The sequence below is a fragment of the Mirounga angustirostris genome, unplaced genomic scaffold (genome assembly GCF_029215605.1).
Source record: "Mirounga angustirostris isolate CCGP_5_RB_7025 unplaced genomic scaffold, mMirAng1.0.hap1 SCAF_15, whole genome shotgun sequence".
Classification (NCBI taxonomy): domain Eukaryota; kingdom Metazoa; phylum Chordata; class Mammalia; order Carnivora; family Phocidae; genus Mirounga; species Mirounga angustirostris.
Genome location: NW_026991723.1, coordinates 25,861,555 through 25,878,129, shown reverse-complemented (window position 1 = coordinate 25,878,129; position 16,575 = coordinate 25,861,555). Strand labels below are relative to the sequence as shown.

The following is a 16,575-nucleotide window of genomic DNA, read 5'->3' as shown; positions in this document are numbered from 1 at the left end:
CCTCGCCTGCGTTTCTGAAGCCGAAGGGAAACCCAGGCACTCTTTGCCTATATCGTTATTAGTTACTTGAGACTCAGGAAACCAGTTCAAGTTCAGTGTCTTCTGGGACAACCGTCCTCCTTGGAAAGTGGGCACTGCTGAGTAATCAACATTATTTTGCTCTGCCTTGATTTGTAGTATCATATCCTTGTTGCTATTTTTTCAGCCTTAAAACCTAGTCATTGTAAATCTAGCTGCTTCTTTCTTTAGTGGTAATTAGCATTAGTCAGAAGCCAAAAATGATTCCACATAAGAAGTAAAATAAACAGAACCCTTCTTACCTTTCATGCCAAACTTGGAGTGTCTTGCCAACTTCAACAGAAACAGCATCACCAGCAGACAAAATCCCACCACAGACGCAATTACCACCACAGCATAGACCTAGAGGAAAGAAGGGAGGGTGGTCATGACCTTGCTCCTTAGTTCCCTACATCCAGGTGATGATGATAATGAGGATGACAGTTCATATTTACTACTTGCTCTGCTAGGAACTTTGTGTCTACCAACCCATTTATCACTCAACAACTCTACAATGAAGTATTGTAGGTCCGATTATTATCCCTACTTTACAAATGAGAACACATAAGTTAGAAGCTTATAAAAATATCAGTGTAATTGATACTGTATAAACACAGAGATATATTACTCTCTCCCCATCTATCTATCCTCCTACCTACCTACCTGGAGAGAGGAGAGAGAATATACAAAACTTGAATGATAAAATACTGATTATTTCTGAAGCTGGTGAAAGAAACAGTAGGGTTCATTTTGCTATGCTCTCTATCGTTGGGCATGTTAGAAAGCTGTCCATAATAAAAAGATTTTTTTTAAGTTAGCTCTTAGAAATCAGAGTCCCATGGAGCTGGGAGTGGGCAGGGAAGGGAGCAGGAGGGGTACCTGTGGGTGAGTTCACTTGTGAAAGCTCATTGGGTTGTAGATTTATGATAGGTACACATATGTGCATGTATAATAGAGGTCAACACAAAGTTTTTTAAACTTAAAATGTAATTGCAACATGTGGGTTACACAAGTAGAGAGAGTAGATGCAGATCCGTGTGAATCCTGCCACAACCCTGAGAGAGATCACAGAGGCCTAAGAGTGTAATGCTAATGAAGTACATATTAACATTTCAGAAACAAAGATGGAAGCAGAACAAGGCATCTCCTTCCATTCCTGCTGCTCACTCCAAGGTCCTGCTCCCAAGAAAAGTGTGACTCTCTAAGCCAGGAGGCAGCAACTTTTGCTCTAAAGGGTTAGACAGTACATACTTTAGGCTTTGGGGGCCATACAGTCTCTTTCACAAACTCTCAACTCTGCTGGTGTAGAGTGAAAGCAACCATAGACAGTAGGTAAGCCAATGGGCATGACTGGGTGCCAATAAAACTTTATTGACAAAAACAGATGGCTATAGTTTGCAGACTCCTATTCTAAACTGTTTTAGATGTCCACACTTACTTAGATGCTTAAGCTTCTTTTTGTTTCATTTAATCTGCATAATAATCCTTAAGACAAATATTATTATTCCCATCTGTGATAATCATTAATGCTGTTTACCAAACATTTCTAGTTCATCCTGTGTTTCTCTTTATAAGATTCACTTCCTGGCTTCCTTGTGGTAAGATGGGTGCATGTGACCAGTTCTGGCCAATGAGGCGAGACTCGTATCCCTGACAATGGAGCATTTCACTGCTACCCTGAGATCTTAGACTGAAGCAGTTATTCACACCCAGGGATGATGTTATACCTAGGGGACAGCTGTCAATTTGGGGTTTTCACAACTGGAGGAGGATGCTACTAGCAACTAATGGGTCAAGGCCAGGGATGCTGCTAAACATCCTACAACACTTAACAACCCCCCACAACAAAAAGTTATTCGTCCATAATAATGATGTCAATAGTTCCAAGGCTGAGAACCCTGCTCTCATACTTCTTTCTGGGCCTTAATAAATGCTAACTTTCCAAAAGTGGCTGCCTATCAATCTAGTCTTAGAATGAGGACAAGGCTGACCGAACTGCCGGTCAACACAAATAATGAGGCAGGAAGTAAACCTTTGTCATTTTAAGCTGCTAAGATTTGGGGATTTTTGTTACTGCAGCATAGTTTATGCTGACTAATGTACCCATCTTGGAATGAGAGGCAGTAGAGCCTCTCATTATAAGAACATGAGTTCCTCATGAGTTTGAAATTTGGATTTACCACTTACTGGGTGCCTGACCTCAGAATTACTCAATCTGTCAGCATCCCACACACCTCATGTGTGAAACAGGGAATATAATCATTCTACCTTGCAGATTATTTAAATCCTCAGTGAGTTAATGCAGATAATGGGTTTGGAACAGAGTCTTCTACAATAGATAATAAATTAATGTTGGCTATGAGGATAGTAAAACAGAGATTTATAAGAAGTTAAATAAGCAACCCAAGATCACACCTTTCGAGCTTGGGATTTGAACTGAAGTCTAAGTACAAAACCTGCGACTTATCCATGGTTCAGCCTTTATAGTACTCTTTCAAAACACATGGCTGAGAGGGAAGACAGGATAATAAAAATGCATGGCTAATCCTCCTGTGACATCCTCTCTGGCATCCACTGGGGACAGGACAGCATTAAAGAAGGCACGAAACCCAGGAAAGGGCACATGCCACACACTTGGCCAGAGTGGAGCCAAGCTGTGAGAATCCTCTCCTCCGGCCCTGTGGTCATGAGTTGTGAGTGGCTCTCCCAGAGAACACCTCTGCCAATGTTTGAGTGCAGACTTAACTCTGTCTCTGTGGCCTATATACAAACAGAGTGCTTGTGATTCCTAAAAGGTTAATTATAGATCAACTTGTAACTAACGCCGTTTCCCTCAAACGTACCTAATGATTTGAGGTGTTTTTTTTTTCTTTTTTTTCCATCTTTATTTCTAACTAACATTTGCATGGAAAAGAGATCGTAGTATTTTAGCTCTCAGTTTCTCAATCTTATTATTAAATTCCAGACTTGTACTAATAGAAGGAGAAAAATTGAATAAACAAGTTCAATCCCTATTTCATAGATAAGGAAACGGGGATGGAGAGATGTTAAGGGACTTGCCCTTAGCCCCACAACTTCTCTGTAGGACCAGAGACAGCCTCTGACCCACTTCAGAAAGTACCTGACTGGCATTCAGAAGACTTGGTCCTTATGTTTCCAGGACACCTTGCCTTTACGAGCTGTGAGAGTTAACAGATGCTTCACTTCTGCAAGCTTCCATTCCCTCACTTGTACACGGAGATAATAATACCTGCCCTGACTTCTCTATTTCATTATAGTGTTTAAGTCAACCTGGAAAATGGGAAGGGGTTCTACTGCTGGGGAGCAGCTAATGATCTGCAAGCAAATATTTAAACCTGTTCAAGCAGCTCTATGTGCAAAGAATCCTTTAATAAACAAAGAATCCCAAGACAATGAGAAGAATTGTTTCCTCAAAAATGAATTGTTTGATAAATACAGTTCCATGTACCGTGCATGTGTTGGGTGGGGGTGGTCTTTATGTGGGAGACAAGCAGGGGTGAATGTATTTGTTCATTTCTTTGCTTGGTTGGTTGGTTTGGTTGGCCGGCTGGCCAGCTGCTTAGTTGTTTGGTTGTTTGGTTAGTTGGTTGGTTGGTTGGTAGGTTAGTTTGCTGTTTGCTTGTTTGGTTAGTTGGCTGGTTATCTGGTTAGTTGATTGGTTGGTTGGTTAGTTGGCTGGTTGGTTGTTTGGTTAATTATGTGGCTGGTTGGTTGATTGGTTGGTTAGTTGTTTTTAATCTGAGGATATCTCTCAACATGAACAAGGGCCTGCTCTACTCAAAAAAATCCAGCAAGGTTCATGAAGAGCACTTATTGGACCAGAAAGGAGAGCATTTGAGGCTGTCTTCCAAATGCTCTGATAACACCTTTAACTCTTCTATCAGCTCCCTGACTCTGAAACTCTTCTAATCTAACAATCCTCCTTGTGATCAGGAACTGTTCATGAATTAAATATCTGATCCAGACTTAAGTTTTACACTTTCTTTAAATTGTACAAAGCATTACACCTTGCACCTGTCATGCAGATTTCCAGGGACCTCAGGTGGAATTGTAATGTACCAACTTTCAACAAAGAGTATTTTCAGTGATCTTGCCTTCCAGTGGCCCTACTGTAGAGAGTCCAAATATCACTGAGATGTGCCACTTAGGGACTTAAATTTATGATTTGGTCTCAAAAGAGAAAAGTGAAGTTGGCATGTAATTTTTAGTAACTGGGATATGTACACACCTGTGGGCTTAACACATGCTCCTTGGATTCCTTATATACACAAACAACTTTCTCAAACCAAAAAGCACTAAGTGGTTTGGTATGAGAATAAACCAAAAAGATTGCACAAGGCAGGAAGTAGAAAACATTCTGCAGCTGATTTACCACGGCATTTGTCCCTGCTATTTCAATGCAATGCATCCCATCATCTATGGACATATGTGTGTGTGTGTCTCCATGTACTGGATACGCGTATTTTGAGTTGCAGCTGAGCTACATCTGTTACGATCCTCCCATTCCCACCGCCAGGGCCCTGGTTTAAATATAAATCACATCTCCCTAACTAATCACACTGCTTCCAATCTCTCTGTCTTGCAACCCATTCTAGAGCACTCACCATTACTCTAATCAGCCTCCAATTTTTATTACCTCCTAGGTGCCAGACACTATTTGAGGGATGAGGGATACAGCTCTGAAAAACACTGACCAGGTTGCCTAGACTTGGAAATTCACTAAAGAATCTAGGGAAGGAGGGGGGATCTGGGTGTCTCAGTAGGTTAGGCGTCCAACTCTTAATTTTGGCTCAGGTCATGATCTCCGGGTCATGAGATCAAGCCCCACAACGGGCTCCGTGATGAACGTGGAGCCTGCTTGAGATTCTCTCCCTCCCTCTCCCTCTGCCCCTCCCCACCACCTCCGTGCACCCCATGTGCACGTGTTCTCTCTCTCTCTCTAAAAAGAATCTAGGGAAGGAAAAAAGACATTACCAAAAAAAAAAAAAAAGACATTACACAAGTAAACAATAAAGAAGCAAGGGAATTACAGACAAGAATAACTGCTCAGAAGAAAACAGAACATGATCGTGGCTGCCTGGTGGCTAAAGCCATGTGATGACCATTGGGAAGTACATGCCTTGTAGAGGGAACAGCAAACATAAAGGCTGTGAGACAAGAGTAAGCCCGAAGCATGTGAGAGAACATGAAGAAGGACAGGTGGCACATGTGAGGGCAGGGTGCGGGGTGAAGGCAGAGACGCAGACGAGGGCAAGATATGCGGGGCCTTTTTGCCACCATGAGGAGCTGGGCTTTTGTAATAAAAGTTCTCTTACACTCGCACTGGGAAGACTCTGAGAATGACAATAGAAATGATCTGATTTGTGCTTTTCAGAGGTCACTCAGGCTGCTGTATGGAGAAAGGCCGGGAGATCACAGGGTGGGAGAGGAGGGACAGGTAGAGGCTGCAGAGGTCATCCGGGAACGAGCAACTGTGGTAAACTCCCTCTGTGAAGGGCCAGATACTAAACACTTCCAGCTCTGCAGGCCATACAGACTTTGCTGCAGCTACTCCAGCCACGTCTGTAGCACAAAAGTGGCCACAGTCGATACGTCAATAGGCATGACCGTGTTCCGATAAAACTTTATTTTTTACGGACCCTGACATTTGAATTTCATAAGAGTTGCACACGTCACGAAATATATCATTCTCCTTTTCATTTTTTTTTTTTCCAAGCCACTTAAAAAGGTAAAAACTCTTCTTAGCCCGCAGATGGCACAAAAACAGGGGGTGAGCCGGACTTGGCCTGCGGGCCGTAGTTTCCCAACCCTCAGGTGAGCCTGCGGCCAACGCAGCGGGGGTGGGGGGATGTGGATGGGTTTGGGGTTTATCAGGTGGCAGAGCTCACAGCACAGGGGACTGGGTGCACGTGACAGTGACAAGAAGAATGAGGGATGCTGCTGGCCTTTGAGCTGAGCAGCTGACAGACTAACCCTGCCACAGTCCTGGGGCTCAAGCCCGCCCCCTTCAGCGGCTCCTCCCTGCGTGATAAATCTAACGCCTGGCACTGAGTTTCAAAACCCCATGACCGGGCACAACCACCTCTCCGATCGTGCCTCTGACGACCCCCCACCCCAACACACACCTTACCTGCCCATCAAAACCGTTTTCCGGTCCGCGGGCTCTTGTGCACACATCCAAAATGCCCTTCCCTTGGTTTCCTGTCCGTCTAAATCCAGCCATCCCGCACAGCTGGAAAACGCCCCCGGCCCCAGCAAGACCCCTCTGGAGCTCCCAGCAGGAAGGAGTGGAGCACCTGCCCCTCTAGGTCCAGCTCTCACATCCCCCTGCTTCTCTGTCTGTATCACAGGTGCTGGTATCCGGTCACCGCTCAGGGCTCTGACCAAAGTATGAACTCCTGAAGGACAGACCAGCTCTTCCTTCATATTTTTCTATCTTCCCACTGCCCGTCCCTCCCAGAACCTACGGGATTCCTTAAATTTAGTGGGCAATGAGACTCTTATTAAAATACGGAACAAGACAGGCGTGAAGATGCCGAAGACGGGAATAATGCCCAAATGAGACACTGCTCTTCTTTTAAAGGACAGACATTTAAAATAAGAACCACTAGCAATTAAAGGGACACATAAAAGGGGAAGCAAGTAAGTCAGAGGCTACACAGCACATTTATCACTTCCCTCGAACCTTTCTGTGAAGTCTTCCAAACGTCAACACCCTATTCACACCTGAACAGTAAAAATGTCATGTTGAAAGACACGCACCGAAGCAGTTCTGCTCCCCCCAACATTTAAGCATCCACAGCGCTCAGAGCCGACCTAGGAAACAACTATTTATCTCACTCACCGAGAGATGTTCCCGACCGCTTTTGTCAGCAACATCTGTGGAAGGGATTTCGTTACTTCTGTTCGTGGTGTCCCCAATGTCATTTGCTGCAGTCCCATAATCTTAAATTGGAGAAACAGGAAAGAGAAGGAACCATGAAGTTGTCACCAGGCTACCAACAAACACGAGGCCACAGTATGACCCAGAACCACGAAGTGAGACAAATCACAACAATTCCAAGCCCCTGACAGCCTGGCTGCAGAGGAACATGACCCAGCTCTTGGGTGAAAGCCATTGTAGTGCTGGGATTGCATGATGCTCAAATGTAATGCAACCCAGATCTTTTCATCACTGGCTTGGCAGACAAATTCTAAACCAGGTTTTCCTTGGTAGGTAAGAATATATCCCTTTTTTAAATGAAGTCTTTAATATAAATACGAAAGGGAATCGATCCTCTAAGAGTCATACATTTATAGACCTGGAAGGGCCTTTGGATATGGAATCTAATCACCAGTTTTATAGCTGAGGAAGGTCATCTGACTAGTCAAAAGTCAAATGACTAGTGTAAGGTGAACTGGCAGGAAGGTGGCAAAGCCTAAACATGAACCACACCTCAAATCAGCAACACTCATTCCAGGGCTGATGAATCTTATTTGGGTACGAGGCAGCCACTCAGGAGGGGCTATGGAGTCAGCATTGATGTGGACTTGGGTGCCTATATGAACTTTTTTGAAAAGGTCTGAATTGCCAACATTTTGGTTTCTGAATTAATAGAGAGGGAGCTGCACCAACACAGTATTAAGAATTGTCCCATCAGCACGTCTCAAATGTCCCTGTCATCTTCTGAGTCAATTTTAGTCTATATGGAGCAGGCTGGAAATAAATGATTGGGGTTTTTTTTTGGGGGGGGGGGACTGTGAACGTTTTTATTAGTCATATTCATATAAAAAGTCACAGAAAATTTTTGATGAACTTATTGCAGACAATGTTGTTTATAAATGTTTGGTATTTTTCTTCTCAATAGATATGAGAAATGCAATTTCCATCCTGAACATTAAGTCATTAACCTCATTAACCTCATTAAGTGAGCCCCAGCTAAACTTCCCTCAGTAGGACTATCAAGCTGGCTTTGGGGCAACAAATTTAAATTATATTTATATTAGCAGAGTGTTCCTTTGAATGTGAATAAATAGTAACTGAAAAAGCATCTATTTTCTGTTTGCTGTTTTATTCTTAACTCCAAAACTACATTGTCACCATTTTCATTTTAAATATACTAGAACACTGATTTCAACCAAACACTAAGAAATATCATCCATTTGCTAATTTTTTACCTCCTCATATTCTAATGAGCCACTCATGCAAAATTAAATCACTGAAGTATTGATAGTTTAATCTCATATTTGGCCCAAAGATCCAAAGTGGGATCTGAGGCCAAAGGGAAGATGGAATTTTTAAAGTCTTGAAGTTACTGGAAAAGAGTCCAAAACATAATTTTAAAACGGAAAATCACAAACATAGCTTTCTGTGACACAATTTGAGATACTTTTTCTTTAAGCCGTATCGGGGCAAATAAAAACAAAAATTCACAAATCACATGCACAAAATCATCCAAAACACAATTTGAAGGATATATAGTTTAACATGCATAAAACAGGTAAAGATAATATAATCCCCCAGTTAAAATTAGCTCAAGTTAAATACACACACATATAACAAACATATAAATATAGAATCTTTTTATAAAAAAAAATTAAATGTCCACGTGTACATCAAGGTAAAGAATGGAATATGTAATAGAATAAGTTATACATGTCACATTTTACTCAATCTAACTTTTAATCAGTCTTAAATTTTGAGCCAAGTCTTGAAATTGAGGCCATTTCCCCAAACAGAGGCTTCCTGGTCATGAAGGTAGTTCGGGAATCTGTTAAAGATGGATTTTCACACCTAACCAAATATCCCTGGAATTCTATTAAAATAGCAAAGCATGGATGAGATACCCAGTTAAAAGCTAATATAGTCCACCTTCTGGCTTCTCCCTTCCTACCTTCCTAAGAGAACCCCATCTTATTCAAGGGGTTCACTGACATTCTCTGAGGAATATTTAAACTCCAGGGGTGGTTCTAGTTAGTCAAGGGTTAATCCAACCTTCTTATCAGTAATGGTGGCAAGAATGGACTATGACCCACTGGGTCGTGAATCCCATTCAAGGAGGGCTGATGGAGATCTCTGGGAAAGTTCCCTTTCCTCTGGAATGCCTTCAGAAGCTCTTCCATTTCTCCTAACAACGTGAGTGAGAGCGGCCCCTCTGTGAGCATCATCTTACTACCATGAGAGGAGTCAGCCTTCAGGGAAGTGGGCACAGTACGCAGGGGGCTATAAAGATGAAAAACTTGGGTGCCTGATGACATGGTAGAGCTACTGGTTAACCAAACTTAAAAACATGCCCTACTTTGGAGGCTCCTGTCTGTGAGCCAAACTTCCTTATTATACAAGAAACAGAATTTTGAATTGGGTTTACTCTCAAAGCCAGAAACTGATACACCTCCCTTTTCTTGGTAGTCATGGCTTTTAAACAGGTAATTAGTTCCCAATTATAGAAACAAAATGTCTATTACAGTGGAATGGATTTACTACTTCCAAGAACAGAACATGAGAGAGAAAATGCTATTTACAAGCACTGTAAATATCAAGGGAAAACAGCCATCAATATTGAATGATTTTTGAAATATTACTGTGGCCCATGTAATGCTTAAAGTGTATATTTAACTGAGCTTAAAGGTCCTCTTTTAGTTGATTTGTTTCATTTTAGACAAACATTTTGAAAAAAAAAAAAAAACAAAATAAAGACAACATGATAGCTACCTTCATAAATTACATCAGGATAATTTGGGTTGGCACCTAAAAGGCAAAACAAAGCAAAGATTTGTAAGTATGCATTCAGAATTAATACTAAGTATCCCCACTAAAGTGAGTTACATATATATTGAAGGTTTTATAGGTTTATAGTTTGTTTTACAGGACAGGAACATGAAACCTGAAATTCTTGGTTTGCTTCATGTGAACTGTTTCCCTCCCCAGTCCCCAAACCTCCACCCCTTCCAAAGAAAAGAAATGAATGAGGAGAAATTACAAATCACTATATAGCTGGGAAAACTTCAGCAATCAATGCATTACAACTATTTCTAGTATACAGCTGGCCATTTTAACTGCAATCCTGGTACTTTTATTCCAGAGACAGATTATCTCCATACCACTTTAAACAACAAAAGATAAAACCTCTGATGGCTTGGGTATTACTTTCAAAGTGTACTTTGGCAGGTCTACTTGCTTTCACAAACACATTATTAACCAGCCCAAATAATGATATCTAATGCACAATTTTGCTCTCCACTTGGTGTTCAGAGGGGGGTTGCCAAGGTTGAATAAACGAACCCTTTCTTCGCCTTAATACAACACAGAAAAATAAATGTACTTTCTCTATTGAAACGATTTATGTATAAGAGATTACACATAAATGTTATATCAGAGACAAATGCAAAAGTATATCCACTTAATTGGGGGGCGGGGATGGGGAATGATTCTTTAGTCACCAAGATGATCAGAATACTCTGTCTTGAAATATTCTCATGAAAATTTGCAAAAACTTTTTTATTTTTTTTAAATTATCATCAACAAGAACTGGTAACAAAACCATCTGCTACTTACTCTCCAATCAGAACTAACCAGGTCTCTATAGGAAAGCCTACTTGGAAATAAAATTAAAATTTGATATAACATTTGCATAATTACAAAATAAATTTCCAAAGCTACTTCCTATGCTTTTAGCCTTCACTTACTTGCTTGTAAACTGTGAAGCTTATTCAGCTCTCATTTCACTTCTAAACCCTTCAGCAGAAAAATATCCTCTAAGATAAAGGGAAACTAGAGCCAATTTTCTGTTCATGTATTCCCTATCAAAGGTAGTCTAAATGAAGAACCAAATAAAAATGGCCTTAATGTTCAAATCAGAATTTTAACCACAGTTCAACTAATGGAATATCTATTTCAGCAGAGGAAACATTAAGTAGATGGTTAGGTACAATCGATTTAGGGATGCTGCAAACTGCTGAGCATTCCATGCTAACTGGGGCGCCATTTAGACTGTAGTCTATGTGAATGACACCACCTGAAATTGTGCAGTGCACAACCTGTGCTGCCATACAAAATGGCCCTGTGTCAACTCATGCAAAGTCACCAATTCTAGTATATTTCATAGTATTTTGAGTTTTATTATCCCAAACACCATTTTAAAGTAGTCTTGAGTTATAATATGCTAATATGTATTATCAGGATTATTTGTACTGGATGTGATATTCTTGAGAAGGGCCTTGAAGGCTGTCTTGCAGTTTGAGGGATAATTCAGTGGATAAAGCAGCATGAAATCCCAGTGGCAGCCCTGGTGACGTCATATGCAGAGCACCCACCCACCTGCTGAAATCCTTTCCCTTTGCAAAGTCCCTGGACCAAGTGGGTGTCCTGTCACTGTGAGGATTTCCTACCCCTACTGAAGGAAAGGTTCTGTAACCCCAAGTGAGCAAGTCATTCTTTGAACTGCTCAGTAATCCATACTTTACAAGATCCCACTCTGGTCCCCTCCTCACTGTGCCCTCAATATACAAGTCTGCATCTGCAAGGGTACCTTCCCACCAGAGTCCACACTCCACTTCTAGACCTCGCTCCAGGATCCAGGACCCAGGACTCACATTTCCTTCCCTACACCTCCCCCCAAACACACTTCCTAGGACTAGTAGCCTTTTCCGTACATCTGTCAGCCCACAGGTGGCCACACCACTGGTATGAGTGAGCACCTTCTGACCCAAGACCCAAGGGAAGGGGGAGTGTTGAGCAAGGGCAGGTGACCTGGGGTGTCCACACGCCTGCTCACTGCCTCTCATGTACCTCTCGCCATATAGTTTCAGAGGCACAGGGCAGGGGGTATGGCCAGGAACCAGCTCTACAAAAACCACTACCTTCCAGCATGGAACTCCAAGAATCTGGGAGAATAGATCCTCAAACCCAGCCTTTCAGGTCACTACACACATATATATGCCAAGGTAGGAAGATAGAACCTATTCTATTTAGCATTTCATTAACTTGATTCATATTTTTTAAATATTTGGATATAAGTATACAGACTTTGGTTTGTACTAGGTTGGCTGCCTAAGACCCAGGGCATTTCTTTTTTTTTTTTTTTTAAAGATTTTATTTATTAATTTGACAAAGAGAGACACAGCGAGAGAGGGAACACAAGCGGGGGAGTGGGAGAGGGAGAAGCAGGCTTCCCATGGAGCGGGGAGCCCGATGCGGGGCTCGATCCCAGGAGCCCGGGATCATGACCCGAGCCGAAGGCAGATGCTTAACGACTGAGCCACCCAGGCACCCCTACCCAGGGCATTTCTGAGACAGTGAACTTTAAGTTTTAAAACTGGGATAGTCCCAGGAAAATCCCTGCAGTTTGTCCAGGAATGAGGGCTTTCCCCAGACATAGGACTTTTAGTGTGAAAACTAGGACTAGGGCGCCTGGGTGGCTCAGTTGGTTAAGCAACTGCCTTCGGCTCAGGTCATGATCCTGGAGTCCCGGAATCGAGTCCCGCATCGGGCTCCCTGCTCGGCAGGGGATCTGCTTCTCTCTCTAACCCTCCTCTCTCTCATGCTCTCTCTCTCTGTCTCTCTCAATAAGATAAAATTAAAAAATAAATAAATAAATAAATAAAATAAATTTAAAAAATATATATTAAAAAACTCGGGGCGCCTGGGTGGCTCAGTTGGTTAAGCGACTGCCTTCGGCTCAGGTCATGATCCTGGAGTCCCGGGATCGAGTCCCGCATCCGGCTCCCTGCTCGGCAGGGAGTCTGCTTCTCCCTCTCCTGCTCCCCCCTCTTGTGCTCTCTCTCTCACTCTCTCTCTCAAATAAATAAATAAAATCTTAAAAAAAAAAAAGAAAACTAGGACTAGTCAGTCACCCTTATTTGTCCTCAAGCCCCGAGGGGCCCCACACACAGTCGCCTCCTGCCTTTACACATGCAGTCCCATAAAAAAGTAAAAAGGCTGAGGATTCAGAGCCAGATTTACCTAAACCACACACGGGAAGGGCTGCAGTGGGTATGACTGATGTATGGGTGTAATCGACCTCGTCACAGAAAGGTAACACCTAAACTCATTACTCACGCAAGGCTCCCAGGAACAACATGAACATCACATCAGTTCAATGCAGCAAATGTCATGTATAGAAAAAGGATTTGGGATGGGAATCAAAAGTAAATAGGTTAGCCCATAATCTGGAAAACTCATCTTTTCCCAGACTTACAACTTCTGTCAGTGCATGCCTTTCCTACCGAGCTCACCAGCAAAACCACCAGGTCACAGCTACACTTTCTGAGAAGTACTACATTTTCCTAACTTCATTTTCTCAAATGTATGCGAAGAATCGTCACTTGACTTCCGTGGTCTGAAAGACTCAAACTTAGTGCGAGATTATGAAACTCACAGAAAGACAATGCGGGAAGAACAATAAGGTGTTTTTTATTTGCCCCTCCCGACCATACAATACTATGTCTGAGGAGGGCCGACTCAACTGCAATAAAGAAACACCTCGGGGCGCCTGGGTGGCTCAGTCGTTAAGCGTCTGCCTTCGGCTTGGGTCATGATCCCAGGGTCCTGAGATCGAGTCCCACATCGGGCTCCCTGCTCAGTGGGAAGCCTGCTTCTCCCTCTCCCACTCCCCCTGCTTGTGTTCCTGCTCTCGCTATCTCTCTCTCTGTCAAATAAATAAATAAAATCTTTAAAAAAAAAAAAAAAGAAACGCCTCATGGGAGGACACACAGACCTAGAGTTTATGACAAACAAGGGTCACAGTACTCCAGCTAAGCCTAGCTCATCGAACACAGATGGTATTTTGCTTCTAGCAACTTCTCGGTCAAGCTAACCTCCCGTGTGTTTATACTCCAACAGTAAGGTAGTTATTAACATCATGTTAAATGCAGACAGGAGACAAAGTCACCCCTTCCTTTTCAGACCTCTGGCAATGGTCATATTGTGAAGATATCCTGTCATTCTTAAGTCTAATTTCTAACTGGTTCCTTTCACTTAGTTTAAATATGTTCATTATATATCATTATTTGCTACAGGGAGAAACGCCTGTTTGAGATATTCAGGATGAAAAGGTGGGCGAGGAGAGACAAACACTGACTATGAGGGGAAAAGCCAACAAAAAGAGAATGAATGAAAGATAAAGGAGCGATGCGCTTGTAAGGGGGATGTGAGCAGAGCTGTGCTTTCTTGAATACCATCCCAGTAGCTCTCCAAGCAAGAAATCTCAGATTTAGGCAGCGGGAGGTGGTATCAAACCCTAAAGCTTCATGTTGAAAACCACCAGAATAAAATATGGAAATTTCCGGAAGAAAATCTGAAAACCCGGGAACTCCGTCAACCCCACTCCATTCCAAACAAGCAGCACCCGACCCCCCCAGCTCGCTCCAGTCCAGAAGCAGCAGCTCCTCCCCAACCCAAGGAAGGTGCCTGCCGAGCACAAATTGTTGCTTCTCTCATGTTCCAACTCTGTTTTGTGAAGACTGCGTTGAGCGTTGGCAGGTGCTACACTGTTCTGGACCTCGGGCATGTTGTCAGGAATTTGGGGACCAGAACTAACAGGTGCAGAATGCGGACACGCTCCCCGTGGAAACAGCGCACACGGTACATGGCCACCCACGCGCTCCTGACAAGGCTCCGGATTACTCACGGGACGTCTGCACCTCCAAAAGACAGACCTTCAGGCATTCAGGTTGCTAAACGTCGATCATAAAGTCCTTTCTCCCCAACGTATCAGAACAAAGCACTTCAGTGTCCTCTGATCTCCAAGCTAAATGCCTTTAAAGGGACGACTCCAGCTTCTCTATTCTAAGCTGTTACAGCTCATGAGTAAATCTTTTGACTCTGCCCAAGTCTTCATGAGTAAAACTCCATGACGTTTTAACTGTAAGACTCTACAATTAAGGGATAAAGAAAACCTGTGGGAAGGTGGGAGGGTTCCCTTTTCCATCCTGCTGCATGGATAAAAATGATGGCGAAGGCCAGAAGACACATCTGCTTCCTTCCTTTCAGCTTTTAGTCTCTCTCTAATGCCCTAAAGAAAAAAAAAAGAGAGACTTCTCTCTCAAGTCTATTTCCAGACTCTGTTTAGTGTGATCGTGAAAAATATTTCAAAGAATTCCGTATGATAAAGAAACCGCAGAAGATCCATTCTTTTCAAATCAACTGCCCTTGGTTTGTCAACACTGCTATCTAACTCATGGCAGTCCCTCCTTCTGATTTCCAGATCCTCTCCTCTTCCTTTTCTAAATGGCAGGCTGAACTCAGGGCCCCAACACACTGGGGCTTCAGATGTCTGGGTTTCATTTGTGGCTGAACCACTAACATGCTATGCAGCATGGGGGGTCGGGTGGGGGGCTCTTCACCTTTCCTGTGACAAAGGAATGTTCCATACCTCAGGAGAGGATAATAGCATTGGCAACTCATCAGGAGCTTCTGGAAGCATAATTAATTAACACGAGTACTCCTGAGACATAAAGAACTATTTAAGTATAAATCTTAATTATCATGATTATTATGAGCCTATAGCCAAACCTATACTCTTCTCGGTTATTTAAGGCAGAAAAGCAGGTCGAAGTTTCTTTCCTTTCACTCCCAGGACAAGAAACGGGTCCTGACAAACGGCCAAGGAGCCAAGTCGTGGGGGGCTTTATATTTTCTTAATGTGTAACATTTGGAGAAATTTCCTCTCCCTACATTCTTTGGCCCAAGTACACCAAATCTAAATCTGCCAGTTTGAGGGCAATCTAAGTGCTGCAGAGAGCTCTAGTTCATCCAGACGTCATGAATCTTTTGATAAAACAGCACGAATGAGAAGCTGTGGGGAAAACTCTTCCAATATTTATAGTTTGTTCCCAACGCACATTTTGCATAGGAGACAAATGCTCCCGAATTAGGAAGCATAAGTCACTAACTCCCACTGCTTGTGTGAATGAGCATTCTTGAGCTGTGACATTCTTCCTGAATGAGTGGGCCATAGAGAGACTCTTCATGTACTGCCTGAAGAATGGGAAGTTTCAGAGCATGGGTATTTTATCACCCATTGCTCTGGCTAGGTTCGTGGCAAGGCTGAAGTGTTAATCACTCGGGTGAGATTTTGATAAAAGAACCTACTCTTAAACTATTAGCATGTTCACGATTATAGAAATACTTGACGTTGAAAATTCTTGCAACTCATGCTATCTGATCCGAAGATTCTAGCAAAGGCCCTGGGTTTCTTCCTGATTACACTCACAAGTAATGTCTGTCATTAATTTCTGCTTACCATTCCGCTCGAAAAGACATGCTCACCACTTCTAACCTCCACTCAGTCTCCACGCACACTTTTGAGTTCACAAGAGGGCTTTTCTGGACATAGGACTGAAAGCCAATGACAGCCACCTAGTGGATCACTGTCATCTCAGGTAAGTCTTATTTCTGGCCTCTAAGCAGAATTTTCGGAGCCTCCCCAGAGAGCCCCATGCTTCCTATGTGTGTGCTCTACCAGGGCTCTACTTTATCTACTCTCCCTAAGCCTCCTTAAGCCACACATTGAATCCATC

At 42.8% G+C, this 16,575-nt stretch overlaps 1 protein-coding gene across 3 annotated transcripts in view; it reads right to left on the bottom strand.

Annotated features, from left to right (window-relative positions):
• The window catches only part of NTRK2 (neurotrophic receptor tyrosine kinase 2), a 133,750-nt gene that overhangs the window by 59,593 nt on the left and 57,582 nt on the right, over positions 1 to 16,575 (bottom strand). For all 3 annotated transcript variants that reach the window (XM_064580048.1, XM_064580047.1, XM_045882322.3), the window contains 3 exons: positions 9,770 to 9,805; positions 6,923 to 7,023; positions 321 to 420 (listed from right to left, as the gene is read on the bottom strand). In XM_064580048.1, the coding sequence (XP_064436118.1) occupies positions 321 to 420; positions 6,923 to 7,023; positions 9,770 to 9,805 (237 nt within the window). The remainder of the gene's footprint in view (positions 1 to 320; positions 421 to 6,922; positions 7,024 to 9,769; positions 9,806 to 16,575) is intronic.